This window comes from Papio anubis, chromosome 16 (assembly GCF_008728515.1).
Source record: "Papio anubis isolate 15944 chromosome 16, Panubis1.0, whole genome shotgun sequence".
NCBI classification, from domain to species: domain Eukaryota; kingdom Metazoa; phylum Chordata; class Mammalia; order Primates; family Cercopithecidae; genus Papio; species Papio anubis.
This window is the reverse complement of record NC_044991.1, coordinates 701,667-729,460: the sequence shown is the minus strand read 5'-3', so window position 1 is coordinate 729,460 and position 27,794 is coordinate 701,667. Positions and strand designations below refer to the sequence as shown.

The 27,794-nt window shown below is 59.0% G+C and overlaps 2 protein-coding genes across 5 annotated transcripts in view; both read right to left on the bottom strand.

Annotated features, from left to right (window-relative positions):
• Positions 1 to 217: 217 nt before the first annotated feature.
• Positions 218 to 22,015, bottom strand: IL17REL (interleukin 17 receptor E like). 3 transcript variants are annotated; one of them, XM_009217544.4, is made up of 15 exons: positions 20,872 to 22,015; positions 16,965 to 16,992; positions 8,345 to 8,494; positions 8,016 to 8,125; positions 7,740 to 7,854; positions 7,443 to 7,487; positions 7,079 to 7,218; positions 6,810 to 6,881; positions 6,681 to 6,735; positions 5,503 to 5,675; positions 5,391 to 5,435; positions 5,059 to 5,116; positions 4,679 to 4,842; positions 4,358 to 4,438; positions 218 to 4,163 (listed from the first exon to the last, which is right to left on the bottom strand). In XM_009217544.4, exons 1-15 carry the CDS (start codon positions 20,971 to 20,973, stop codon positions 3,969 to 3,971), a joined length of 1,533 nt encoding a protein of 510 aa, XP_009215808.1. In that variant the 5' UTR covers positions 20,974 to 22,015; the 3' UTR covers positions 218 to 3,968. The 3 variants fall into 3 exon arrangements, with proteins under 3 accessions (XP_009215808.1, XP_017800916.1, XP_031512031.1); XM_017945427.3 differs by lacking the exons at positions 16,965 to 16,992; positions 20,872 to 22,015 and having other exon boundaries at positions 8,345 to 9,838; XM_031656171.1 differs by lacking the exons at positions 218 to 4,163; positions 16,965 to 16,992; positions 20,872 to 22,015 and having other exon boundaries at positions 4,171 to 4,438; positions 8,345 to 9,838.
• A 1,557-nt stretch (positions 22,016 to 23,572) lies between these two features.
• TTLL8 (tubulin tyrosine ligase like 8) overlaps positions 23,573 to 27,794 on the bottom strand; it is a 34,292-nt gene continuing 30,070 nt past the window's right edge. The window contains exon 14 of one of the 2 annotated variants that reach the window (XM_031656169.1): positions 23,573 to 23,762. In XM_031656169.1, the coding sequence (XP_031512029.1) occupies positions 23,602 to 23,762 (161 nt within the window). In that variant the 3' untranslated portion in view covers positions 23,573 to 23,601. Of the gene's footprint in view, positions 23,763 to 27,021; positions 27,262 to 27,794 lie in introns of those variants that run through there. The other variant, XM_031656170.1, reaches the window with a different exon arrangement.

Sequence of the window (27,794 nt, the reverse complement as noted above, 5' to 3'; positions counted from 1 at the left end):
TATTTTTGAGGTGGAGTCTCATTCAGTCGCCCAGGCTGGAGTGCAATGGTGTGATTTCAGCTCACTGCAACCTCTGCCTTCCGGGTTCAAGCGATTCTCCTGCCTCAGTCTCCTGAGTAGCTGGGATTACAGGCACCCACCACAATGCCTGGTTAATTTTTGTATTTTTAGTAGAGATGGGGTTTCCCCATGTTGGCCAGGCCGGTCTCAAACTCCTGACCTCAAGTGATCCACCTGCCTCAGTTTCCCAAAGTGCTGAGATTACAGGCAGGAGTCACCACGCCCAGCCCCACCCTATTTTAGATTGCAGCTCCCCACACTCCCAATCGCCCTCCCAGCCTCATTCTTTACCCCACACTGGCACCAGCCACGCCCCCTCGCTCACATATGCCACCTGGCTCTGGTTGTCTCTCCCATGCAAAGGTCAGCTCCATGATCCCAGTTTGCCCGGGACTGTCCTGGTGTCAGCACTGACATTCTGACCCAAGACCCTCCTTAGTGCCAGGCAGCCCCAGACTTGGTCCCCCAGCTGCAGGGCCCAGGATCTTTGCCAATGTTGTTTGTTCCCAGTGCTGGGTCGGTGCCCAGGGTCCCGGGCCTGCTCAGCTGTGCATGATGAGTGAATGAGGAAGGCGGGTGTCCAAGGCTCACCCGTGTTAACACTGTGGCCCAGATGTGAGCAGGGCTGTGCACCCTCGTGCAGCTGCTCCCGCCCGCCCCTACTGCACCCCCCATTTCTGGGGCCCGGGGTGCTCAGCACTTTTCTCCTGGCAGGTGTGGGGGTGGGTTTCCGGCGGTGGTGGTGGAGGGAGGGCAGCGACCCTGGCCGAGGAGGCAGTGAGTGCACTGGGCTATGGGCGCTCCGTGTTGGGTGCTGGGGCGCCTGACCCGGTTCAGCACCGGCACTGAGAGCCACTGCCACCTGGTGGCAGCATGCGTGTATCCTCCAGCAGGTGCCTCCCTTGTCTAGGAGGGACAGTAGGACAGCTGAGATCTGAACACAGCCTCTTAAGAGTCCCAGAAGACTCAGTTTCCCCCATCTGTGGAAGGCTTGAGGGAGCCCACACCCAGTCAGGCAGGAGCTCAGCTCCGTGACCCTGCTCTGGCAAATCCTCCCTAGCTCCACCTCCACACTGGCCAGGATTCCCGGAGTAGCCCCGGGTCAGAGCAGGGGTCTTTGTGCACCACAGGGAGCACCCCTGGGTGGTCCAGGAGGTAGGAGCAGGAACCTCGGGTGGGGACTGCCCTGCTGAGCTGGGACACTGGTCTTCTGGCTGGGGGTGGACAGGGGTATCCAGAGGAGACACAGAGAGAGCAGAGTGGCAGCCTGTGCTGAGCCCCCCACCCCCACTGTGCCCCTTACCTCCTCCACATTAGGGAGGGGCACCTGGGCAAGTGGCAGCCTGCATCCCCCCATGCCCCCGATGTCCAGGTTAGGGAGGGACACCCTCTCCATGCCCCCACTGGCCTCCCTGCCCCTTGTGCCCAAACCCAGCTTCTCAAGCCCCTGACCTGGCCTGACCTCTGCATCCCCAGGGTGTCCCCACCACTGCTCCTTTATGGGGACACTTGGATGAGGATGTCTGGTCACACCATGTGACACTGACCTTAGCTGACCCCAAATCCACTCCCAGAGACCCTGCCCCTCCCCTGAGTCCCAAGGTGCTCCCTGCCCCCGACATGCCCAATGGGGTGTGGCCTCCCACGCCTTTGGGGTACTCTCGGGTCCAGCCTCATGGGGATGGCTCCACGACGCCCACAGTCCAGACTTGTCCCTGATGCCGTCACCATCCAGCCAGGCCCAAGCTCCATTCTAACAGCTACCCCTGGACCAGCGTTTACTGAGTGGAGGGGACTTGCTCGCTCTGCAGTCCCCTCTCCAGTCTGTGGGGCAGAGCAGCCTCCATTGCAAGAAGGGAAAGAAGGCCCAGGGCCCATGGCAGGCTGGAAGACGGCAGCCTGGGCCCAGACTGCGGTGGGAGTGCATCTGCAGATGGGGTGCGACCACCGCCAGGACAGGCCGGGCACGCAGCCCTGCACAGCACTCAGGTGAGACGTCCAGGCTCCAGAGGGCGGCTCAGCGGGGAAGCCAGGGAGCCTATGTGACCCACACAAGAGGTCTTCGAGGGCCAACCTCACGGCCCACTGCACAGGCCACTGCTAGGGACCCCTGGCTGGGGTCTGGATGTGCCACTTGGAACGTCTCAGAACCACACATCCCAGCAGGTGGCCCCCAGGCACGTGGCCTCTGAGACCACAGGAAGTGACTGACCCTTGCTGGGTGAGTGGGGCTGGGATCTAGGGAAGCTGAGACCCTCTGGAGGGGTCCAAGTGGGGCGGGTGCCCCAGTGAAGCTCAGCACCCAAGGATGCACAGATAGGGGAGGTGGACTCCAGCCAGTGTGGGGTACCCCGGGCAGAAACAGGTGATCCTTGACCACCTCGGGCTTGGTCAGCTACAGGAAGGGTGGGGTTGCACCCTGCACTCCAGAGCACTGGGGAAGCTCTGGGCAGCTGCCAGGGCCTTGTCTTCAGGGCCAGGGACAGTGGCCATGACCATGAATTATCTGAGAGGGAGGCTGGGGTCCAGCACCTGGGCCATTCAGGGAAGGGGTAGCCCACCCGGCTCCTGCTATTCCCAGGGGACTCAGGACAGGGTTGAAGGTCTTTTTTGTGACCCAGAGCCCCTGAGGGCCCCATGGAGCTATAGCCCTAGGACAGCCAGCAGGTGCCTGGGCCCCACAGTCAGGTGAAACCACCCCACACTCTGAGGGGGGCCTGGCTCAGCTGTCCGAGGCTGTGCCTTGGCCTCCTGCCCCCCAGCAATGTGTCCCTGGCACCTACTTGTTCTTGAGGAGATTCCTGGCCTCAGGCTGCCATCCCATGGGGGTGGGTGCAACTGGAGAGAGATGTGGAGGTGGTACTGGCTGGGGCACCCCCTCCCAGCCCTGCCCCCACTGTGCGAGGCTGAGACAATGTGAGGGAAGGGGAGGGGGCTGCCCAGTCCTGGGGGTCAGTGGCTGTGGACAGCAGCCTCCTGTCTCCAGGGAGGCTCAGCAGACAAGTGAAGGAGGAGCCCACCCTGGCCCCAAAAGCAGTGTGTGTTACCCCCAGATCCCCCCACCTGAGCCAGGCCCAGTCCTCCTGCTGCCTCCAGGCCTGTCCCTAGGGCCGTGGACTTGCCCAGCATAGCATGGGCACTCCACAGTGGCAGGTGCCAGCCCCAGGGACACCTGACCAGCAGGTGTCCTTTGCCCCTTTCGTCTGTGAGCTGCTGGAGGTGACCTTTGCTGGGGAGGGGGACCCAGGCTTGGCCAAAATGTATTGCTGGGAGAAGGGGGAGCTGAAGGTCTGCGGGTCCTGCCATGGCCCTGGGCATGTCCTGTGGGCAGCAGGCCAGAGGCTGCCCTGAAATGGCTGTGGCTCGGCTGAGCTGAGGACACATTCCAGAGACCCCTGCCTGCCCAATGGTGCTCCCTGGAAAGGGTCTCCAGAGGCCCTGGGTGCCTGGCTGTCCTGTCCACCCCCTCCCACCCCTCCCACCTCTGTGGCTCTTGCGATTCACCCCACCTGAAGCTAGGCAAGCTCTTGAGCTCACAGGGAGGGTGCAGGTGGGAGTGCCAGCTCTGACCCTTCCTGGACTCCAAGGCAGAGCCACGCTCCTGACCACACCCGGACACACGTGCTTAGTTCTGTCCACTGGGCAGAGTCCTGTCCTGATGTACCCTGGGTCCTGGGAGCCTGGGCCTCAGTGGCTCGTTGGCAAAGGGACATCCCAAGTCGCTGGTGGTTGGAACCAGAGCTCCGATCAGGGAACGTGGACCCCCAGGGAGGAGGAGGCAAGGCCAGTGACAGAGTGAGACCAGAGAGGGTGTGCGGGAGGCCCAGCGGTATGTGGTGGAGGGAACTGCGAGGCTGGAGGGCAGTGGTGGGCACAGGCCTGGGTTTGGCACGGAAGCCTGACCTGTCTCAGGGCTGGGTGGTCTCCCCGTCTCCCCCACCCAGTCTTCTGTTCAGTGCACGCCATACCCAGCCCACTGTGGGAGGCCGGGAGTGCCTGGGTCTAGTCCTTAGCCTCCTGTGGCCCCTGAGAGCTGGGCACCCGCTGGAGCGGAGGTTGCAGAGCTGCTGGGGGACGGAGAAGTGTACATCGGTCCTCCAGCCCTGCAGGCACAAGGCAGCTACGTCAACACGGCCCCCTGCTTCCCCCAAGGATGATGGGAAGGGGGGGTGTGAACTGAGCTCCATCAACACGGCCTCCTGCTTCCCCCGAGGATGGGGATGGGAAGTGGGGGGTGTGAACTGAGGTCCTGCAGTGGAGGAGATGGGTAGGGGCTGGGCACAGCAGCAACACCCACCTGGATGCAGATGCCTGGGGCACAGGCCTCCTCCCTGGGAAGGTCCAGGAAGGCAAAGGCAGGGGCGGCTGCGGGGTCACCCTGGGATGGGGGAGGGCAGGTCACAGGCAGTGGGAGGAAGGGCAGATCAGGCTAAACCCTGTCCTTCTCCCACATCCTCTCAGCACAAAGCAGGGCTGGCCCCCTACCCCTCCCTGCCAGGTAGGCTAGACCCTGGGTGGGCTCAGGGCCCAGGTGGGGCAGAGACCACTACAGGGAAGTGATGGGGTCCTGCTGTCCCCCCCCACACTTCCCCAGGATGGAGCCCCTCTCTCGGCTCACTGAGGCTGGAGGGAGCGGGTTGGCCTGGAGTGCGGGTTGGCAGGCAGGGAGCTGTGACTTCCTCCTGTGACACAGGTGCACCTGGAAGTGGGCGGGGCTGGACGAGAAGAAGGTGGCCCGGAGGTAGCCCTTCATGGGCGAAGGCTGGATGGTCATTTTCCAGGCTGTGGGGAGTGAAGGGTGAGACTCCCATCTGGCCCAGCACCCCACTGCCTCCCTTCCTTCCCCAGAGGGCCCAGTGCCTGCCCACTGTACCTCCCCCAACCCACCTGGTCCCTCACTGGCCCAGCACCGTTATCCCACCTCCCCGACCAACACAGAGTGACATAAAGGATGTTCTGTGCTGCGTCCACGCTGTGCAGGCCCCATGGAGAACTTACTTGGGAAGCGACGCTGTTCAAAAGGGCACCGCACCCAGGACCCCCAACTGGTGGAGAACTGCAAAGTGGGGTGAGGGGTGCAGGAGGGTGGAGTGTGTGCAGGGCAGGGACAGGGCAGGGACAGAGACAGGCTGGGTCAGCTTCAGGGTGCTCTGGCCCAGATCCCCTCCTTAGGCCCTTAGCTCACCCACTGTCAGACCAGAAGGGGGCTCTGAGGGACGGCTGGGAGGGTGGGCTCCAGGGCTGGGCAAGGGCCCCTGCCCCACTTCCTGTCCTGATGCCCCCTGGCCCCTCCCCAAATAGGGCACTGGCAGGCTGTGGCAGCCCCTCACCTTCAGGCAGAGCTGGGGTTGGGTGTCCACCAGCGGGTACTGCACCTGAGGAGGGCTGGGGTCAGGCTGTGGCATCCATGCCCACCCCCATCCCTGCCGAGCAGGCACTCACTCTGCGATGCACCAGCTGGCTGGATCGCTGCAGCTTACGACAGCTGGCCCCGGGCCCCGGGCGCCAGCACAGGCTCACATGGCCACTCACAGGGCAGGTGGGCTCCCAGCTCAGTGTCTGGCTCCTTGGGTGGTAGTAGACCGTGTCCCACAGCACCTCCAGTGCCTCAGTGTCTACAGGAACCCTCCCCCAAACACAGGTCAGTTGGCCCCTACTCTTGCTGCCAGGCCAATGGGGTCTATCACCCACTCAAGTGACCACTGGGCCAGGGTCCAGAGCAGTCCTCCTATGGGTTGCTGAGCCCTGTCCCAAGTCTGTGCATGTGTGTGCATGGGTGTGTGCGCCTATGTGTGTGCCTGTGCATGGGTGCGTGTCCATGGGCATGGGTGTGTGTGCCTGCCTGTGCATGGGTGTATTCGTGTGTATGTGTGTGCATGTGTATGGGTGTGTATGTGCATGGGTGCGTGTCATGGTGTGGGTGTGTATATGCATGGGTGTGCCTGCCTGTGCATGGGTGTGCGTGTGCGTGTGTGTGCATGTGTATGGGCGTGCATGTGCATGGGTACATGTGCATGTGTGTGTGCAATGTCGCTGAGCAGAACCGAGAGCAGGGCATCTCTCTTATTTTTTTCAGACGGAGTCTCACTCTGTCCCCCAGGCTGGAGTGCAGTGGCGTGATCTCAGCTCACTTGCAAGCTCCGCCTCCCTGGTTCACGCCATTCTCCTGCCTCAGCCTCCCGAGTAGCTGGGACTACGGGCGCCCCCCACCACGCCCGGCTAATTTTTTGTATTTTTAGTAGAGACGGGGTTTCATCGTGTTAGCCAGGATGGTCTTGATATCCTGACCTCGTGATCCGCCCGCCTCAGCCTCCCAAAGTGCTGGGATTACAGGCGTGAACCACCGCGCCGGCCTGGGCATCTCTCTTGTGCCCCTCAGACAGCCCCTCTTGACAGCCTTGATTTTCCCAGGTGAGCTGGGCCACGTGAGCACACACACACACACACACACACACACACGTGCACATCCACATCTGTGCACAGGTTCCCTTGGTGACAGGCCCAGGGATTTAGGCTGGGCCTGCCCCTTATCTCATCCCCCCACGTCAGTCCTCATGGTGGGATCAGCCTGGCCGCAGCCATTCCCACCCTCCCGCCCCTTGGCATCGCAGGACACTTGCCGTTTTCAAAGGGGCAGATCTGGATCCGCACCGCGTCAGGGGTCGCAGACCAGCCCTGTGGGAGGGGTTGGGGTCAGCGCAGCCCGCCCACCCCTGTGTTCCCCCACCCGCCCCAAGTACAGGCCACACCTCCAGGCACAGGCACGGCAACTCCTGGCTGTAGGGCAAGGAGACGACCCGGGAGACGTTGTTGGCGGTCACCTGCAACCCAGAAAGGGCGGTTGAGGGGCTGCGCGGGAGGGCGGGGGTGGTCCGAGGTGGGCGGGGCCTGGGCCTGACGGGGCGGGGACGGGAGGTGGGCGGGGACGGGAGGTGGGCGGGGCCTAGGCCTGACCGGGGCGGGGACGGGAGGTGGGCGGGGCCTAAGGTTGACCAGGGCGCAGGGCGCAGGCGCTCACTTGCACCGGGGCGCCCACGTCCTCGCAGGTGAACCGCTTGTGGCAGAGCCGCACGTAGTAGTCGGGGCTCCCAGAGGCCCTGGGCACCTGCACCAGAATCGCCTTGCGCCTCCGGTCCACCCAGTAGCTGAGCTTCCCGGCTGCAGGAGGCCGCAAGTCGGGGCCGCGCTGGGACCAGGGGTCACCGACACGGGGCTCTGTCCCGAGAGCCCCGACGTGGCGGCTCCTGTTTGGTTCAGGCGTTTGGCAGCCGCCCACCCGAGGGCCCCTCAGGATTTCCCAAACGGTGCAGAAGACCCCGGGGAGAGGAAGCCTGTCGCAGCGTCCAGGGGTCTTCGCCTGGGCGTCGAAGGAGGGAACTCACCGAGGCAGTCAGGTACGTTCCTCCCGACGTCCTCCTCTCCGCAGTCTGCAAAGCGCAGAGGCAATGGCGGGGTGCGGGCTGCCCTGCCCTGGGGGCAATCCTCCTCCACCCGCCCCCTCCGCCCCCCCTGCCCCCACCCCGCGCTGTGCCTCCGCCATGCGACCTCGAATTAAGCCAAAGGCCTTGCGGGGATCTGTCCAGTGTGAGGGCCAGGCCCCTGCCCTGGGAAGTCCCACCCCAAGCCAGGCCCTGGAGGCTGAACGGCAGCTGTGCCCAGGGGGGCCCTGGGGACCCTACCTTCCACGAGGTGCTTCTGATCCAGCTGGACCCCGCAGAAATGAGGGATGGTCCTCAGGGTGACATAGAGGTGCTGGGCCACGCTCACCGCAAAGCAGCCAAAGTACACCTGGAGCTGAGCAGGTGCAGGTGTGAGCTGCGTGGACTCAGAGGCACTGCCCTCCCCAGCTGGCCAGCTCCATTTGCGTGGCTGGAGCTCAGAGCGAGGGATGGCGCCCAGGAGGAGCGGTGCCCAGTCTTCGGGACGTGGGTGGCAGAGCCCTGCCCTGGCCTCACCTGCTGCCCCATCTGCTGCCGGTGGGAGACCCTGGCCACCCACACGCTCTGACACTGCGTCTCCTGGGTGTCCAGGCTCACGGTGCAGGCCTCCAGGCCCCGCAGGTGCTCTGGGTGGAGGAAGGGCCCAGCAGGGCACGTCAGAGTAGGGCTGCCCCTGGCTCCAGACGGGGCCGTGGGACCCTGTTCCTCTGCCTTCTCTCTGTGAAGTGCGGTTAGCAGCGCCCCGCTCCCTCACCAGGCTGCCCAGGGTTTGATGGGAATAAAAGGCACCTGGGCCCACTGCTGGACCTGTGGGTGTTACTCCCACCCTCGAGGCCACCTCTCACCATGCAGGGTGATGGAGGCGCGTACACGCAGGAACAATGAGCAGCCGTCAGAGGGGATACATTGCATGGCAGTGTAAGACGTCAGGGCCTCCAGGACTGACCTGGACATGGACACAGGGCGTGGCCGGCAGAAGCTGTTAAAAATGTTCCCTGGGGATAGAGAAGGCGTGTGAGGCCTCGAGTTCCCTGGTGCTTGGAAAGGCTTTGTGGTTGGTTCTGTGAAGGGCGAGAGAGCCCTGGGACTGCACAGTCTTTGCTGGGGGGTCTTTACTATCTTGCCCCAAGCCAAGTGGGGAGCAAGCCCTCTGGCATGTAGTGAGCCCACCCCGAGACACACTCTGAAATGTCTGTGGGACCCCAGCAGTGGGCCCAGGGCAGTGGGGCAGGCTGCACACCAGTCTGCATCAGAGCAGTAGAAGCTGCTGCCCCACCTGGCCAGCAAGGGGGCAGGGAGCCCACCTTGACTTGCCGGCAAGCTCTGTCGCCTCTGCTCAAAGACGAACAGCAGAAAAGGCCAACACGGGCTTGCTGGGACACCTGGGAGGCGACCGCAAAGTTGCTGCAGCCCAGACCTCTGTCCACAGGGAAGTGGCCACATCCTTGCAGGGAGGGTTTGCCTCCAGGGCCTTTTGCTCGGAGACCAAACACCATTCCAGGCAGCCGCATCAGACCTGCGCAACGGGGAGCTGGGGTATCATTTGGGGCACCAGGGGCTCAGCAATTTTGCTGCCTTTGCTCAGCCAGGTTTGCAGGTGGGACTCAGAGCAGAACTTCACTTGAGCCACAGAGCCTGGCAACCCGGCATTCCACAGGAGGACTGCCACCCTCTTTATAGAAGGCCTGGCCACTGAGGCATGGGACCTCATGCTGTTGGTGAGACAGGGCAGCTGCTGCTCAGCGGAGCCCACACTGAACACGGCACCCTGCTGAGGCAGGAGAGGAAGGAATGAGGGTAACCAGGAACGAAGGGATAAGCAAAAGAACAGCAGGTGCAGCCAGTTCCAGGCAAGATTAGGCAGCACACAGGCCACAGCCTCCCTCCTGTGATAATGAGACTCCACTTCAGTCTCTGATTGTTGCAGACTCATCCTTCACAGGGTGTAACCCACTGGAAACCTCCACAGGGCAGCTAGGGGTGTTACCAAATTCTTTTAGCTTTATGAAAACCTTGGGGTACATTGCAATCGGGGTCCTTGGCCGCTTGCTTGAGGCTGCTCCCACTCTGTGGAGTGCTCTTTCTCTTCAGTAAATCTGTGCCCTCTTTACTCCGTTATTTTTTGTTGCTTTACTTGTGTGTTTTGTTCAGTTCTTTGTTCAACACGGCAAGAACCTAGACAACTGACAGCTGAGACCTTCCACCCAGTAACTCTGTGCCTCAAAGGGGCAATGGGAACGAAGAGGTCCGAACATCCTATGGGTAAGAAATCCAACTCTTTCTCTTTTTTTTTTTTTTTCCGAGACGGAGTTCCGCTCTGATGCCCACGTTGGAGCACAGTGGCGTGATCTCGGCTCACTGCAACCTCTGCCTCCTGGGTTCAAGCAATTCTCCTGCCTCAGCCTACCAAGTAGCTGGGATTACAGGCATGCACCACCACGCCCGGCTAATTTTTGTATTTTTAGTAGAGACAGGGTTTCAGTATGCTGGCCAGGCTGGTCTCAAAGTCCTGACCCAGGTGATCCGCCCGCCTCGGCCTCCCAAAGTGCTGGGATTACAGGTGTGAGCCACTACGCCCAGCCAGAAATCCAACTCTTGCAAATTCCCACTGCAGACCAGAGAGACTCACAGCAATCTGATTTACCCTCCTGCCTGAGATAGCGGGAAACCAAGGCAAAATCCATGAGCAATGGTTTCAAGACAGTGGGCATGAGGAAGTCAGGGCCAGCGAGTCCTGGGAGACAGGAAACAGTCACAGTGAGCTCTGGGAATGTGCCACTGTCTGGGAAGTGTTTCCAGGCAGTGGTGGGGGTGAAGTCCCAAGTGGAGCTTGGCACACTCCCTGAGAGGAGGAACTGGGATGGAGGGTCTGGGCAGCCAGGGCCTTCAGGACCGAGTATGAGAGGGGAGAGGATAATGCAGAGAGAGAACTCTGGGGAGCATCCACTTTGCTAATAATACTCAGTGGAGTATTCATGAACACACGCATGTGAGGGAACACCCAGAGGTGGAGAAAGAACCACCCCAGGGAATTTGAGGGAGTGGCCGGGCAGGGCTCACACCTGCAATCCCAGCACTTCGGGAGGCCGAGGCGGGCGGATCACCTGAGATCAGGAGTTCGAGACCAGCCTTGGCAACATGGTGAAACCCCGTCTCTACTAAAAATACAAAAATTAGCCGGGTGTGGTGGCGGGCGCCTGTAATCCCAGCTACTCAGTAGGCTGAGGCTGAAGAATCACTTGAACCCAGGAGGCGGAGGTTGCAGTGAGCCGAGATCGCATCACTGCACTCCAGCCTGGTGACAGAGCGAGACTCCATCTCAAAAAAAAAAAAAAAAAAAGGCTGGGCACGGTGGCTCACGCCTGTAATCCCAGCACTTTGAGAGGCCACTGCACCCAATCAACAAAATTTTAAAAATCACTTATGATTATCTCAATAGTCACAGAAAAATTTTTTGACGAAGTTCACCATCCATTCCTGATTTAAATAAAAATCTCAGCAAACAGGGAATGAAATTTCCTTAAACTGATAAACACAATCTGTGAAAAACCTATATCTAACATCACATTTCATAGTGAAAGAATAGATTATTTCCCTGCCCCCCAGATCAAAAACAAGACAAGGATCCCTGCTCTTCTCACTTCGACTCAATACTGCAGGGGAGACCCTACTCCATGCAATGGGGCAGGAAAAGAAATAGGCTTCTTGCTTGGAAATGAAGAAGTAAAGTTGTGTTCTTTTGTAGATGACATGATTGTCTCTGTAGAAAACGCTAGTATCTACAAAAAAGGCACTGCAATTAATAAATAAGTTTAGCAAAGTTGCAGGATACAAGATCAGTATACAAAAATCCACTATTTCCTTTTTGTTTTTCTGTTTTGTGTTTTGTGTTTTTTTGTTTTTGTTTTTGTTTTTGAGACGGAGTCTCGCTCTGTCGCCCAGGCTGGAGTGCCGTGGCGCGATCTCCACTCACTGCAAGCTCCCCTGCCTCCCGGATTCACGCCATTCTCCTGCCTCAGCCTTCCGAGTAGATGGAACTACAGGTGCCCATCAGCACGCCCGGCTAATTTTTTTGTATTTTTAGTAGAGATGGGGTTTCACCGTGTTAGCCAGGATGGTCTTGATCTCCTGACCTCGTGATCAACCCGTCTCGGCCTCCCAAAGTGCTGGGATTACAGGCTTGAGCCACCGCGCCCGGCCATGTTTTGTGTTTTTTTGAGACAGGGCCTCACTCTGTCGCCCAGGCTGGAATGCAGTGGTGTGATCTCGCCTCACTGCAACCTCTGCTTCCCAGGTTCAAGTGATTCTCGTGTCTTAGCCTCCCGAGTAGCTAGGACTACAGATGCCTACCACCACACCCAACTAATTTTTTAATTTGTAGTGGAGACGGGATTTCGCCATGTTGGCCAGACTGGTCTTGAACTCCTGACCTCAAGTGATCCACTTGCCTCAGCCTCCCAACCACTGTATTTCTATATACTAGCAAAGAATAGCTATAAATTGAAAATTTAGAAATAAAATAAAGCCGGATGGTTTGGGGATAAAAAGCCAGGCTGTGCTAGGGAGTGGGGCGGGGACTGAGGGGAGTGAGGAGAGCTTCGTCCCCAAGGCTGGTGTTTCCTTCCCTTGGAGGATCTTCCCTGGGGCTTGGTATGCAGCAATCTTCAGAGAAATGACTGTGCCTTAGAACTCGGTGTCTATGTTGTCATCCGTGTGTGTTCGGCCAACAACTCCCCTTTAATGCCAGCACTTTGGGAGGCCGAGGCAGGCAGATCACCAGAGGTCAGGGGTTCGAGACCAGCCTGGCCAACATGGCGAAACCCTGTCTCTACTAAAAATACAAAAATTTGCTGGGGATGGTGGTACGCACCTGTAGTCCTAGCTACTCAGGAGGCTGAGGTAGGAGAGGAAGGGAGGCAGAGGTTGCAGTGAGCACAGAGCACACCACAGCACTCCAGCCTGGGTGACAGAGTGAGACTCCATCTCAAAAAAAAAAAAAAAAGACAACCTCCTTTATGCAAGAAATGAGAAATCTGCATCTTTTGACCCTTTCCAGAAAAAAGACAAAGACTTATTCCAGACAACCAAGAAAGGAATCAAAACCAGAAAGTTAAAAAAAAAAAAAAAATGGTAAAGCCACAGAGGAGAAGGACTCACGTTGAGCACGGAAAATGAGGACATGTACAGAGTTAGTGAAACGGGTGCAGGAGGAGAAGCTGCTCATTGAGAAATAAAATGTACAAAAATAAGAACAGGCTCTTGTCCCAACTAAGCTGACAAAATGAAGAGGAGGCTGTGTGGAAGGAAGGGTGAGTAAAGCAGAAACACACAAGATTAGTGTGGTACAAAACAGAATTCATTGTTACTGTGTGGAAAAAGCTGTGAAACTACAATTCATCATAAACTCTTAGAAATAAATGTTTTGCCTCATCCAAAATAAGGCACATAAATAACACCCAGAGACTTACCAAAAGAGTGCCTGACAGATGTGCTTCCTCCAGGAAGGAGAAGGGAGCTCAACAGGAACAAATCGGTTACGGAAAGGACCGGCGAGCGCGGAGAATGGGAAACACAGTGGGGAATTGGGAATTCAAACTGGTGTTGACAGAGGAGGAGGCTGAGGACAACTGTGTGTGTTTAAAAACACCTGGGCTGGGCATGGTGGCTCACGTCTGTAATCCCAGCACTTTGGGAGGTCGAGGCAGGCGGATCACTTCAGGTCAGGAGTTTGAGACCAGCCTGGCCAACATGGTGAAACCCCATGTCTACTAAAAATACAATGATTAGCTGGGCACAGTGGTGCTGGGAGCCTGTAATCCCAGCTACTGGAGAGGCTGATGCAGGAGAATCCCTTGAACCCGGGAGGCGGAGGTTGCAATGAGCCGAGATTGCGCCACTGCACTCCAGCCCGGGCAACAAAGCAAAACCTTGTTCCCCACACCTGTCGAAAAATTAAAAAAAAGAATACAGTATAACAAAAATAAAAATTAAAACACGCTGGGACTACACTTCCCTAATATGGGAGACCAGGCCATTTACACCGACTCAACTGCTGAAAAGTACTAATTAGGCTGGAGAAAAAAAATACTTTTTTAAAAAACTTCCTAGAAAGGTATGAGAGCTGCGAAACGTATCAGGATGGGGGGCTGAGGAAAGTGGGGCGTAGGAGGTTGCTTTACAGGGATGGGGGATGGAGGGTTTCTAACCCAGTGGGAGCTGAGGGCTTTGTGGGGAGGCTCCAGCACATGGTGAGGGAGAACTTCCCCAGGTTGAGCTGGGCCTTGACCTGGGTTAGCGAGAATTGGACCGATCCTCTCCCCAAAGCCCAGAGTCACTGAGTGGAGTAGCGGGGAGTAGAAAGAAAGTTCCAGAGTCGCTGAGTGGAGTAGCGGGGAGTAGAACGCTCCCCAAAAGCCCAAAACCGAGTACAGATTCACAGCCCAGGCTGGGCCCACCAGGAAGACCCATGAAACCTCAATCTGTGAATCTGGTTTAAACGGCCGGACAGTCAGGCACTGCTCCTGGCGCCACCCAGCAACAATGGGAATCCAACCCCCCGGAAGGCCCTCCATCCTGGGACTTTGAGCCACTGAAGGTAAACAAGCACTCCAGGAAGCAGAGAGCCTGGAGTGACGCTGCAGAGAGGCTGGGCCCACGGTGTCCTCCAGTGACCAGCCACAGGCCAAGCAGAAGAAAAAACAGGCTTGAAAATACAGGCAGTGGGAAAGGCTGTGACGAAGGACCGGGCACACTTGAGAGAAACGGAATTCCTAGAAACAAAACCACCGCGACAGAATTAAAATGCAATGGGTGATTTTTAAGAGCAGATTGGGGCCGGGCGCGGTGCCTCACGCCTGTAATCCCAGCACTTTGGGAGGCCAAGGTGGGCGGAACACGAGGTCAAGAGATCGAGACCAGACTGGCCAACACGGTGAAACTCCGTCTCTACTAAAAATACAAAAAAAGTTAGCCAGGCATGTTGGCACATGTCTGTAATCCCAGCTACTCAGGAGGCTGAGACAGGAGAATTGCTTGAACCTGGGAGGCAGAGGTTGCAGTGAGCCCAGATTGCACCACTGCACTTCAGCATGGGCAACAGAGCGAGACTCTGTCTCAAAAAAAGAAAAAAAAAAAAAAAGGTGGGGGAGGTTAAAGTAAAAAACCTATATGATAATTTTCATAGATGCAGACATTTTACATAAAATTCAATACCTATTCATGATAAAAGAATGCTTAGCAAGCTAGGAAAAGAAAGGTACCTCTTTGTCTAGATCAGGGACATCTAGTGCAAACATCCAATAAACTTAACACTGAGCAGTAAACCTTCGGAATCATTACCATTAATATACCATTAATATCAAGACTCAGACAGGAATTCCCTCTTTCAACATTGCCCTGGAGATCTGAACCAATTCCACAAGATCTGCACCCTCCACCCAATGCATAGGTTTACAAGCTGTCATTAGCTGCAGAATATGTGATCAGCTATTTAAAAAAGGAGACTCAATAGGAAATCTATTAGAAATACTAAACAGGATTGTATTTTTTTACTTATTTATTTTTTTTGAGGCAGAGTCTCACTCTATTGCCCAGGCTGGAGTGCAGTGGCACAATCTCGGCTCACTGCAACCTCTGCCTCCTGGGTTCAAGTGATTCTCTTGCCTCAGCCTCCCAGGTTGCTGGGATTACAGGCAAGTGCTACCATGCTCAGCTTTTTTTGTTTTGTTTTGTTTTGTTTTTGAGATGGAGTCTCACTCTGTCGCCCAGGCTGGAGTGCAGTGGTGCAATCTCGGCTCACTGCAAGCTCCGCCTCCCAGGTTCACGCCATTCTCCTGCCTCAGCCTCCCGAGTAGCTGAGACTACAGGTGCCAGCCACCACGCCCGGCTAATTTTTTTTGTATTTTTAGTAGAGATGGGGTTTCACCATGTTAGCCAGGATGGTCTCTATCTCTTGACCTCGTGATCCACCCACCTCGGCCTCCCAAAGTGCTGGAATTACAGGCGTGAGCCACCACGCCCGGCCTTTTTTTTTGTATTCTTAGTAGAGACAGGGTTTCACCGTGTTGGCCAGGCTGGTCTCGAACTCCTGACGTCAGGTGATCCGCCTGCCTCGGCCTCCCACAGTGCTGAGATTACAGGTGTGACCACCGCGTTGGCCATGCTTTGCGTTTGTTGTTTGTTTGTTAATATCGTCCACTTTGTGAATTAGCATTTCATCCTTGCGCTGGGACCAGGCTGGTCTAATCTCCTCCCCTAAACTTAGAGGTCCTTGAGGCAAAGAAACATTTAATTAAAGTTTAGCCATCTATTTTTCTGTTAAATTCAAGTAAAAATAAATAAAATACTTTAAATGACATAAGGTAATTTCATTTCTATAGAATAATTTTTATCTGTTTATCCTGCAAATATCTGTATATTTGGCTACACAAATGTCTAGAACAGGCCAGGCACGGTGGCTCATGCCCATAATCCCAGCACTTTGGGAGACTGAGGCAGGAGGATGGCTTGAGCCCAGGAATTTGGGAATAGCCTGGGTTTGGTTGACCAACCAAAGATAGAAAGACCTCATGTCTATGCTTATAAAAATCAAAAATAAGAAAAAAAAACAAACAAACCAAAATGTCCAGAGCAATGTTGGTCTAGGTAAGTACTGCTTATTTCTATATGGAGGCTTTTCGTTGAGCTTTAACTTTCTTCCTTATAGCATCTGCATCACTCAGAGCCCTTTTATAAATAGATACGCTGTTTTTTTGTTTTTTTTTTTTTTTTTAGACGGAGTCTCGCTTTGTAGCCCAGGCTGGAGTGCAGTGGTCGGATCTCAGCTCACTGCAAGCTCCGCCTCCCGGGTTCACGCCATTCTCCGGCCTCAGCCTCCCGAGTAGCTGAGACTACAGGTGCCAGCCACCGCGCCCGGCTAATTTTTTGTATTTCTTAGTAGAGACGGGGTTTCACCGTGTTAGCCAGGATGGTCTCGATCTCCTGACCTCGTGATCCGCCCGTCTCGGCCTCCCAAAGTGCTGGGATTACAGGCTTGAGCCACCGCGCCCGGCCAGATACGCTGTTTACAAAGAAAATCAAGGTAGTTGTTAAAGGCCCAGTAGGGATCACTTTACACAGGGAAAAAGCTTTGCTAGAAGAGATGGGGTTTTCCACCTGCTGCTGCTGGGCTGTCAACCGGGCCGCGGGTTTGGAACGCAACGAGGCAGAGGCATTGTGTGTTAAGTGGAGACGTGGGACTCTCTGGCAGGCCCACCTCTGGCCAGGAGCCGGGGCGGCCTTGCCTGGGTGTGGCCAGGGTCACACACACATCGATGAGTGATGGTGGTTTGCCCTGCCCAGAAGGGAACCCCAGCTGCTGGGGACAGTGCAGGACAGACCTGCCTGCCACGGTGGACAAAGCGGCCCTGGTGGCCTGGGGTGGGGAGTCCAGGCCCTGAGCAACCCCCAGGGCTGAGATGTACTCACGGTTCCTGTGGCTCCTGCAGGTAAAGCCCTAGGGACAGAACAGTGAGAGGGGTGAGTGACTGAGGGCACCCCCTCCCCAGCCCGTCCTGCTCCTGCCCTGTCCCTCACTCCTGGGGGTCCTGGGCTGCCCTCAATCCCGGCTCCTCCTCAGTGTCAGGGGCCTGGCCCAAGGCTGGCATGTGGCGGTCACTTAGTAAACAGTGTGGTCTGAATCTCTGTGGACCCTCAGGCCCCAGGTCCCCCAACCACTTGTGCGTTTGTTAAGTGGACACTAGCAGAGCACCTACTATGTGCCAGGCTTGCTTGGGAGAGCACCTACTATGCGCCAGGCTTGCTTAGGTGCTGGGACTCGTGAACAGAGGAAAACTGAACCATCCCTGCCTCTCCGGGAGCTCACATTCCGAGAAGGGGGAAACAGAACAATTTGAAACTGGGAAATCAGTAACTTATATTTTATGCAACTAAAATAAAGAGGTGGGAAAATAACAGAGGGAACAAGAGGAGCAAGAGGGGTCCGGAGAGTGTGGGGGGTTCAGGTTATAAATCCAAGGGGTGCTTGGGGGGCCTCGTAGAGGTCAATTTCATGGACTTGGAAGGAAGTGAGGCTGAGCTGGTGGTGGGGGGTGGAGGCGTGCAGTGCGGTGAACAGGCCCTGGATGGTCGGGGTCCAAGCTGCACTCCTGATTTGTTATCATCCCCAGCCCAACCTGACCAAGGGTGCCCAAAGAGGGGCACGAGGACTTGTGGCCAGTTTCCTGGGGGCAGAAGGGTCCTGTGGGACAGGCTGCTCCCAGACAGCCCGTGGGTGAGGCAGGAGGTGCCCGGCACCCCAGCACTAAAGGCGTGGGAGCTGAGGGAGCACAGGGTGGCACTGGCACCCTCAAAGCAGGGCAGGACCCCCAGAGTCCAGGCCCCCTGGGGCGGCCACTGAGCTGGGGCGCTGGACTGTGCATCCCGTGGTCAACACAGCCGCTCCATTCTTGAAAAAAGCTGACCCTCTACTGACGGGATGGGGAAGCCCAGGCTGTCCGGGTTGGGGTGGGGGTGGGGGGAGCTCCAGATGGAGACCTGGACTTCTGCTCCTAGCCCAGGTGGAGCATGGAAAAATAAAACTCGGCCCACTTCTGTTCCTTGAATTGTGGAGCGGGTATTACCGGTGGCTACACCTCTTTCTAAATATTTTTTATTTTGGAATACGTTTAGATTTACAGAGAGTTTACCCAGGATTCCCTCATCTCAACAGTTTCCAGGGCATTTGCAAAACCTGGGGAGCCACATGGGTGGGCGGCAGTGAGTGACACTCAGTCTAGTGTGGAATCGGCGGCAGTGAGTGACACTCAGCCTAGTGCGTGCTCCTAGTGAGCTGTTTTCTGTTCCAGGGTCCAGGCCAGGACCCCACCCTGCAGATGGCCTCCGAGTCTTCGTTCTCACCCCACTGTCTCCACCCATTTGCCGACCACCCCGGTAAATCCCCAGAGACTGCCATGCGTGACCCTCCTCCGCCCGCCATGGGCACGAAATGCGCTGCCCTTGGGCGGAGTACAGGCTGGACTCAGCGTCCTGATGGAAACCCCGCCTCGGCCCCTGGTGGGGAGCAGGGCCTCAAACGAGGGGCTGGCGGAGCCGACCCCAGGCTGCTGAGGGCTCTGCCCAGGCAAAAGGGGCCAGGCTCACCTGGGGCAGCCTCTGGGGAACATGATCCGAGCAGGCCTCAGGTGGGCAGGCGATGGCAGCCCAGACCGGCCCTGGCACAAAGGGAGCGGCAGAGGCAGCGCTGGGAGGCCCAGTGAGGCCACCTGTGCGGAACTGCAGGGGGGCAGTGGCGTGGGTCCCCGGCCCTCCCTGTCTCCCACCAGGTGCCCTGAAGCCCCTCTGGGTGCCCACGGTGGCCTGGACTCCCCGCCTCCAACTCCAGGAGAGAAAGAATCCCTGGGGGCTCAGAGGCCGGGGTGGGCTGGAGATGCGAGGGGCGTCCGCTCTTTCTCCTGACTTCCCGGACTCTGAAGCCCACCCAGGGCTGGCCCGGGGCCCGAGTGTCTGGGGCTGCAGGAGAGGCCGCTGTCCGGGCGCAGGACTTCGCACGGCTCTGCCCTGCCCCTCCCCTTCCCCGCGGGCCACGGGAAGCGGGACCTGGGCGCGCTGCGGGGAAGGGGGGGGAGCTGGGAGGCCTGAGCCTGGGCCCTGGGCGCCTCCCCCACACGGGGTTTTCCGTCGTGCTTCTCGGGGCTTCCCAGCGGCCGGCGTTGGGGGCGGTCTGTAGGGAACCCCCAGGTCAGCTGCTCGCGGCCCCAACCGGCTCAAACTCCCCTGCCTCGGGCCCAGCTTCCCGCCGTCACCCGCCCGGGTTCCCCCCGGGGCGCGGCTGTAGCCCCGGCCTCCCCTACCTGGCTTCCCGCGCCCCCTCGCATCCACCTCCCTGTCCAAGGCTGCCCAGGCAGCGCCCCTACACCCACCTCCAGCTTCCCGCTCCTCCTCTCACCCCTCGACCCCTCCTGCTCCTGCTCGGCCCTCCCCACCTCATCTTCCATGAGACCCTCCCTCAGCCCCGCCAAACCCCTGCTCTCCCCTCCCCTCCAGCACTTCCCCTCCTTCCTCGCCTCTTCCACCTGCCTCAGCCCCTGCCCCTTTCCTTGGAGTACCAAGGGCTCAGTCTTGGTCCCCACGCATTCCCCAGGATCACCTGCCCGTCCCAGCGGAGCCAGCCCCATCACCCCTCCCACCGGGAGGCTGCCTGCACGCCCCGAAGCCGCCTCAGCAAAGCTTTCCTGCTTGCATTTCAAGGCTACCTTCCCCCAGGTCTCCCAACTCAGGGACCATTTCCTCCCAGGCAAAAGTTGACTCTGCGGTCTCATCTCTCACTTCTCCTTCCCCCTCCCAGCCAGAATCCCCAGGCCTGCCCCTCCCTGTTTTGCATCTTCACTGCAGGGTGGGATCCGGTGGACTCCCCTCCCACCTGAACCCCTCCATCTCCCCTGCTCCCACCGGTTCCCACACATCCCAGCCTGCTTTCTTCCTTGTTCCCCGAGTGCCCCGCAGATCTGAGCCTGCCCACGGCACCCAGCACTCCAGCCTCCATGCCCACGGCTCCCCTCCCTGAGCTGAGCCCTCTGCTGGACCCATCTCAGGCCTGCGGAGCTGCTGGGTGTCCCACAAGTGTCCCCTGAGGTGACCAGGGCACCACCCTAAAGATACATCTTGCTCTCTGCTGTCCCCATGCCAGGAACGGTGCAACCAGCAGGTCCTCAGCGAGTCCTCCCTTTCTGGGACACCTTCCATGCTCTTTCCATGCCTGGGTCCCCACTGTGCCTCGGCCAGCCTTGGGCACTGGCGCCCCTTCCTGGGACACGGGGTACACTTCTTGCTGCAGGTGCTGATGAGGCGCCCTCTCCTGTAAGGCTGAGTCAGCGAGCCCTGCAGCAAGACCAGCCCCCCACCCCCACCCCCGGCCCCCGGCTCCCAACCCAGGCACCTCACTCTCAGCACATTTCCCGAGTGTTTCCTTGGCAGGTGTCTACACAAGCCCAGGTGCTGCGGTTCCCATGGCTCAGCGCAGCCGCAGGGGGTGGGGTGGGAGCCCCGGTGGTTGGGGTGGGAGCCCTGGGTGGGCTTGCAGGCTGCCCTAGATTCTAACACAGCCTCCTTGGAGGTCACAGGTGGGTCCGAGGTGGGCTCACCCTGCCTTGAGCTTCCAGCAAACACTTCCCGAAGCAACTCTGAAGGGTCAGGCCGGGTCTCCTAGCCTCCTTTCACCAGCGCTGCCTTCGGGGCCCCCCGGCCCCCCCGGCCCCCCTGGCCCTTGCAACCCCTTCCCGTTGATGTGCTGAGAGCATCAGGCCAGACCCACCTGAGGAGAAACCAGGGCCTTATCTGCCACAGTGTAGGGGCCTAGGAGGAGGCAGGAGCTTACCTGAGAACAGGAGAGGCCACATTCTGTAATCCGGGGAATGGCCAGGCTCTGGAAAGTGCCCCAGGTCAGGCCCAGGAACGCGAGTGCTTGCCCAGCCAGCATCTGGCTGTGCAGTGACAGCTCCCACTGGTGAGTGTGGATGTGAGTGGGGCAGGTTTTCAGGGTGCCCTGTGGCAGCGGCTCCAGGCTGACCCTGCAGCTCCAGCCCCAAAGACAAACAGAGGAGTGGAGTCTGCTCCTCACAGCAGAGCGAGCGGGACACTCCCCCTCCTGGCAAAACAGGGCTCGCTTCACAGACAGCAGTCCAGAGACTTTCCACCATCTGGGGCCGAGAGACTGTGGCCAGACACTTGTGGAGTTTCTAGGTTTCCAAAGGAAGCATCCAGAAACCTTGGGGCCTTTGGGGTCCGAGGACGCCCTAATGGGGTTCCCCACAGGGCGGCCACTGGAGCAGAGATGGCTCCAGGCCAGTGGGATAGGCTGCCACCTATGTGCACTCCCCTCAGGCGTGCGTGAGGCCAGGATGGTAGACAAGGGCCCTGGAAAGCTGGCTGGGCTGGCAGAGGGGCAGAATCTGTCTTGGGCACTCACCCCAGAGCCCCGGCTTCAGCTCCAGCCCCTAAGGGAGAGCCCTCTCCTGGGACCTGAGACTCCACCCAAGTCCCTGGCCTCCACCTCCCCTCAAGATACGAAAGGCCACCTCCCCTGTGCGGTCCTCACTGTGAGGTCCCCCATTCTGGAAAGCAGCCCCTGAGGCCCTCACTGTGAGGTCCCCCGTGCCGGAGAGCAGCCCCTGAGGCTGGGAAGTCTGGGGCCCGGCCTCTGCTCGGGGAGCTGTTCTGTGTCCTCTTCTTATTTGGAGCATCAAATGCATAGGAAAGTTTCTGGGCAGAAGCTTACTGCTTCCCATTTGCCTCCAGCCAGGGCAGGGGGTTGGAGAGAACCAGGATGTCGTTCTGGGCTCCTCCTGGCTCCTCCCTTCCTGGACAGGCCCAGAGTCCCTGTGTCCAGCCCAATCTCTATGCTGCGGCCAGGCAGCACTGAGGCTTCCGCACCTGCCTCTGGTTCTGGGAGGGCACTGCCCCACGTGTGTGCGCGTGTGTGTGTGTGTGCGTGCGTGCGTGTGTGCGTGTGTGCGTGTGCGTGTGTGCGTGTGTGCGTGTGCGTGTGTGCATGTGTGCGTGCGTGTGTGTGCGTGTGTGCGCACGCATGTGTGTGGTTGGGGGATGCAGGGAGTCAATAGCTGGGGAGCCTGGGAGTGTCTAGCCGGGGTGCTCTGCCTGGAATACCCACAGGACTCCCCAGGTGTGGAGGGCGGCACCACCCGCAGGCTGGGAGAGGCCGTGGGCCTCACACCGTGGGCTCGGGTAGTCAGGAGGGAGCTTGGGAAGCAAGCTCTGGGGCTTGGTCCCAGGGAGGGAAGGCGGCCGGGACCTGCTGTGACCGTGAAGTCCTCCCTCCCTCCCACCAACCCCACTGCCCACCTCCCTGCATCCTGGACCAGCACCTCGACCCTGCCCCCACCTGGCCTAGAGCCCTCCATGGGCTGGAACTTATGCGGTCACTGCTGGGCAGAGTAAATGGGGCTGAGCCCGCCCCCTGCAGCAGCGTGCCTGTGGCCACGGTGCCCCGGAGAGAGTGGCCAGTGCCAGCCTCCATGCCACAGCGTGGTCAGCAGCAGGCAAGCAGGTTTGGGGGTAGCCCAGGACGGGCCACTGTTATCCCCCATCCCAGGCCGGCTGGGGTGTAAGACGGATACTCCAGCTGGGCCTTGCCCCTCAGCCTGGCCTCCAGCCCTCCTTATACCAGGGGACAATGGGGGCTGCTGTACTGTGGCAGGGGTGTCCCAGACGATGTCCATGGCCACGACCAGCAGGATCGTTGAGAAAGGACAAATGTCCCTTCCCCGTGGGCCCACTCACACCCAAACCTCTCTCCAGGTCTCTCTGGGACAGGCCCCCACCATGACACACCCATCACCTGAAGGCACCATCCCAGCGTGCCATGACGCAGGCAGGGGCTGCAGGTGGCCAGTAGTCGGTGACCTCCTGTGGGGACGGCCCACGGGATGTGGCTGGCGCTGGTCCCAAGGCCCAGGGAAGGGCAGTGGGGCCAGCCTCTGCCCTCTGCCCCAGGCCCACGGCCACCCTCTCCAGTCTGAGGTCAGGGGGCTCCCCGCCCTGTCTCTGAGGGCTGGGGGATTGGCCCTGCTCAGTATCCATGAAGAGCCAGGCCACCGACTCCTGGGCAGGCCCCAGCCACCGAGACCACCCACCGCAGCTGGACGAGGCCTGGGGTGGGGATGGGGTCCTTGCAAGTCTAGGTCCCCAGGGCAGCACGGCCACATGGCCCACTGACCATCCGTGCGCCCGGAAGCCCAACGGCGAAGGGCTCTGAGGGTCCAACCCCGAGGGCTCCCTCCGCGCCCGCGCTGGGCACCAGGTGGAAGGAAACCGGGTGCGGAGACCCTGGGCGGCGCCGAGACTCATCGGACGAACGCGGGAAGGAACGAACCAGCGTCTGCCTGGGATCCGGGCTGGAGCTTTCCCCAGAGGGCTCCGAGGGGCCGGAGGGGCGCGGGGGTGCTGGGCGCGGGGCTCCCAAGAAAAACACGGCGAGGAAGCGGGTTCTCCACAACAGCGCTGTGTTCTCGGCCTCAGCTCCGCGCAGGTTTCCACAAAGACGCGCGTAGCTCCGGGTCGTTGTCCTGGTCCCCGCGCCGGTCCCGACTCACGGGGTCCGCGGGCTGCAGCTCCGCCCGCCGAGCGGCACGAAGGATGCACCCTGCAGGACCGCGGCGCGGAACGAGCGGCAGCGCTTGCAGGGCCAGGCGGGCGGCAGCAGCCCGCGGCACACCAGGCAGGGCAGCCCTCGGGGGTCCCTCGGCAGCCCTGGGGAGGGAGGGGCGCTGAGACCGCGTGCGCCGGCCCCACATCCCCCCGGCCGCGCCTCCCTCCACCCCGACAGCACCCGCCCGCCCGGCGCGCGCCGGGACCCCCTACCCGCAACAGCGCCTTCCTCCACCAGCGTCCCCAGGCCCCGCACCCCCACCACCGCTCCTCCAGTCCCCTGACCATCCCACACGCCCCGGGAACCCTGGACTGCGTCCACAGACCCTGAGCCCACAGACCCCTCAAATCTCGCCCCTGTGCTCTCTTACCCCAGCCCATCCCCGACTGCGCCCCAGGCCCCCTGATTGCGCCTAGCGCCCCTTGACCTCGTCCCCAGGCCCCCCAGACCGCGCCCACCCCTCCCTCAATCCACACCCACCAACAGGCGACACCCACGCCCCTCAAGGCCACGCCCCCCCGCAGGCCCCCCCAGGGCCACCCTCGTCACCTGCAAGACCAGCCCAGGCGGAGAGTCCAGCCCCAGATGGCTCCCAACTCGCTCCTACATGGAGCCCACATGCTTCCCCCAGCTTTCGGATAACCAAGACCTCCACTCAAACGCGGGCCGGGGGGCGGGAGTGGGGCGTCATGCCTCTGGGATGAAGGCTCTGGTACCCTTCTCCACCCCCCTCACCGTCTGTAACACTCCTCTGCCCAGGCCCCCACCCCAGAGGGGCAGTCCAGCTCTGCCTCTAGCTCATCAGCCTCTTCCAGGCCAGTCCTGCCTAGAAGGACCCAACCCACCAGGGCATTTGGAGAAGATCAGCCCCCACCCCAACTCCTCCTGCTCTGCTGTGCCTGGGCTCAGGCTCAGACGCCTGGTGCTGAGGACCTGTCCCCACTGGGCCGGGACCAAGTGGGTGGTGGGCACAGGGCGATGCCTGCAGACAAGGGCCAGCAGCGTGCTGGGCCAGCCCCAGAGTCCCAGGATGGGTCAGCGGCTGGAGGGCTCAGGAGGGAGGTGGGAGTGTTAAGACTAGGGGTGCTCCAGGAGCCACCGAGCCCTGTCCCCACAAGAGGCTGCACCGGGTGCAGGCCATCTGGTCACGCTGGCACTTTCGAAGTGGACCTGGGCTGGGGCTCCCAGTGGAGCTAGAAGACCTGCTGCCCACAACCTGTGGTCAGACCTCACCAGGGCCCATGGGCTGTTCTGATGCCAGGAGCTGCTGGAGGGAGCACGCCCCAGGCCAGCCATCCCATGCGGTGCCCGTGGTGTGGCAGGTGGCTGCAGTCCGTGCCCCCTCCTGCATGGACTCAGAGGTGGCAGCCATGATGGGCGAGAGCAGGTAGGTGCCGTCCACTGTGGGGCTGGCCACTCAGCGAGGCCACCCCCTGCATGGGAGCTGCTGCTTTTCAAGGACTTTCACACAGTTCCTTGGAGCGTCACAGGACAGGCAAGGCTGGCAGGTGTGACCACCATGCGTCCCTTTCACCCGAGAGGCTGGGGCCTTGGCCTGGCTCTCACTCGCCTCCAGCCACTGCCCTTGCCCTGGGGCTGTCCCATGGCTCTGGCCAGCCCTTCTCAGTGGGGTGAGCCGGTGCCAAGCCCCGTCCCCCATGTACTGGGGCTGGTGAGTCAAACTTCAGGTTTCCCAGGCCAGGAAGGGCTAGGGTAAGGCCAGCCTGCATGTTTGCTGCAGCTATAGCTGGTGGGGGAGGGAGAGAAGGAGTCTCAGGATGGGGTAGGGATGTGGGGTGAAGGGGGGACTCCCTGATTTTCCCAGCCTCCGGGGCTAAAGGTTCCCAAGCAGCCACAGCCCAACCCAGAAGTGCAGGCACCACCCTGCTGGGGCACCCACCGCCAACAGCAAACTCCGGGCCCCAGGCTGAGTCACTCTTCCCGGGGGTCTGGGTCGGGGGAGCCTCCAGTGCCTGTGCAAAGCAGTCCTTGGTTTCCAGGAACCTCGGAAGGGCTGGGCCAGCCTGGCCCAGGGGACAGGCCAGGCCCCGCATGGCACAAGCAGGGCATGAGCCGCAGGAAGAACGAGGTGGGAGCAGCTCCTACTCCCCGGGGCTCTCATCCCAGCGGAGAGACACAGAGAGGCCAGGCACAGGACTGGGAGGTCAAGTCTGCAAGGGTGGCCCAGCAGGCCAGTCAGCACTATGGGGCAGGGCCTTGTCCCCCAGGCACCCAGGGCCTGATAGGAGCCACCGGGGTGCCCAGAAAGTGTGTGTCCAGTGAGTCCGGGCAGAGGCTGGGCCCGCCCTAAGCCAAGGAAGACGGGACATGGTGTCTGCAGCTCTCTGTGTGTCTGTGCGTGATTAATGGAGTGTGCATGAGCTAGCCGAGAGCTGGTGTGGGGCCTGGACCCTGCTGAGGGGGGGGGGGGCCCAAGGCCTGGGCCCCAACCCTGTATGGAGGCCGGGGCTGGGGTGAGACTCACTGCGGGGCGTCAGCAGGCTCTGGGGAGCCACTAAAGCTCATGGGGTACACTCAGTACCAGGGAGTCAGTCTGGAACCCAGACCAACCCTTCCAGGGAAAACCACCAAATAGGGGCATAAGATTGGAAAAGCGTCACAAAAGCAAGCAAAAGCAGCAGGCAACCGGGTGAGGGTGGACCAGGTCCAGGCCAGGGAAGGTGAGTGAGCCAAGGAGAGGGCGCTCTGAAAGGTACCCAGCCCCGAAGCTCCTCACTCGGAGGCTTCACCACCAGGGCCACCTGGAGCTCTGGGTCCTGGAGTGTGGCGACAGAAGACACCCCATGCCCCCAACAATGTGGCAGCCCCAACAGTTGGATGCCCGGATGAATCAAAAACAGCTGGGCGTGGTGCACACCTGTGGTCCCAGCTCCTCAGGAGGCTGAAGTGGGAGGATCGAGTGAGCCCAAGAGTTGGAGGCTGCAGCTGGAGGCTGTGACTGCACCACTGCACTCCAGCCTGGGTGACAGTTGGAGGCTGTGACTGCACCACTGCACTTCAGCCTGAGAAAGAAAAAGTAAAAAGGTCAAATAATTTTATTAAAAAGTAGAACTTCTAAAAATGAAAACTTTAAGAAATTAAAACTTGAATGGGTTGATAGCATCCTTAAATGAGCTGGAAGACAGGTGAGGAGACATTTTTAGAATGCAGCACAGGCAGCTAAATAAATCAAACAAAGAAGTGGGAGATTAAAAGATACCGGGAGAGAGAGAGAAGGCTTAGCAAACATTTAGTTTGTGTTCCAAAGGGAAGGAGACAGAACGGGGTGGAGGCAATATTTAAAGACATAATGGCTGAGAGAGTCCATAATTGAATAATGACACCAGCGCACACATCAAAGACATTCAAATTCCAGATCGAATAAGTAAAAATCAAATTGAATACTCAGATATCGTATTAAAACAGTCTTAACAGCTGGTAGGTAGAACCGACAGCTCCCCTTGGAGAGTGATGGCTGACTCTGCCGATTTTCCGAGAGCCACAGCAAAAACAAGACAGTGGAAAGACATATTCAGTGTTTGGTGGGAGAGTGGCTGCAACCTGGACTCCTGCCACGGAGAATCTGACTCTGTCATGAACCTGTGTGGAAAAGATATTGACAGACCAAAAACTCATCCGAGTGTCCCACCACTGGTGCCTCCCTAAGGGACACTGTCTTGAGCAGAATGAAAGTGGTTCAGAATGAACATGGTTGGAAGTCTGAGACTCAGGAAGAGTGAAGGGCAAAGAGGAATGTATGTAGTAAATTTAAAAACCAGTGGCTGTGCAAGCGATGATGATAATGACGCCCAGTAGACTGTTAAAAACATTGTTAAACAGCCTGACAGCAATAGCAGTAAGTCAGAAGGGAGCAGGGACTTCACATTTTCCAGGCTTCGAAGTCGATGTATTGTCAGGTGGGTATAAGTGTCACTTCCTTCACTTTAGATTTTAGTAAGTTAAACGTGCAATGAGTCATTTGTAGGCAGTTAGTAAAACACTAGAAACAGAGACTGTAACCTCCAAACCAGAAGAAGGAAAAACCAAAATGAGAGAAGCAGCATCATTGAAAACTAAGGCAAGAACAGAGAGAAAAAGGAACATAGAATAGATGAGATCAACAAAAGTTAAAT

What these genes read in the sequence shown, in the direction of transcription:
- IL17REL (XM_017945427.3), bottom strand. Translation starts at nt 8,942, where the DNA reads ATGTGGCCACTTCCCTGTGGACAGAGGTCTGGGCTGCAGCAACTTTGC. An exon ending in CGCCTCCATCACCCTGCATG is followed by an intron (nt 8,126 to 8,344) that starts GTGAGAGGTGGC and finishes TCCTCCACCCAG; the next exon opens with AGCACCTGCGGGGCCTGGAG. An exon ending in GCCAGCTGGTGCATCGCAGA is followed by an intron (nt 5,436 to 5,502) that starts GTGAGTGCCTGC and finishes AGCCCTCCTCAG; the next exon opens with GTGCAGTACCCGCTGGTGGA.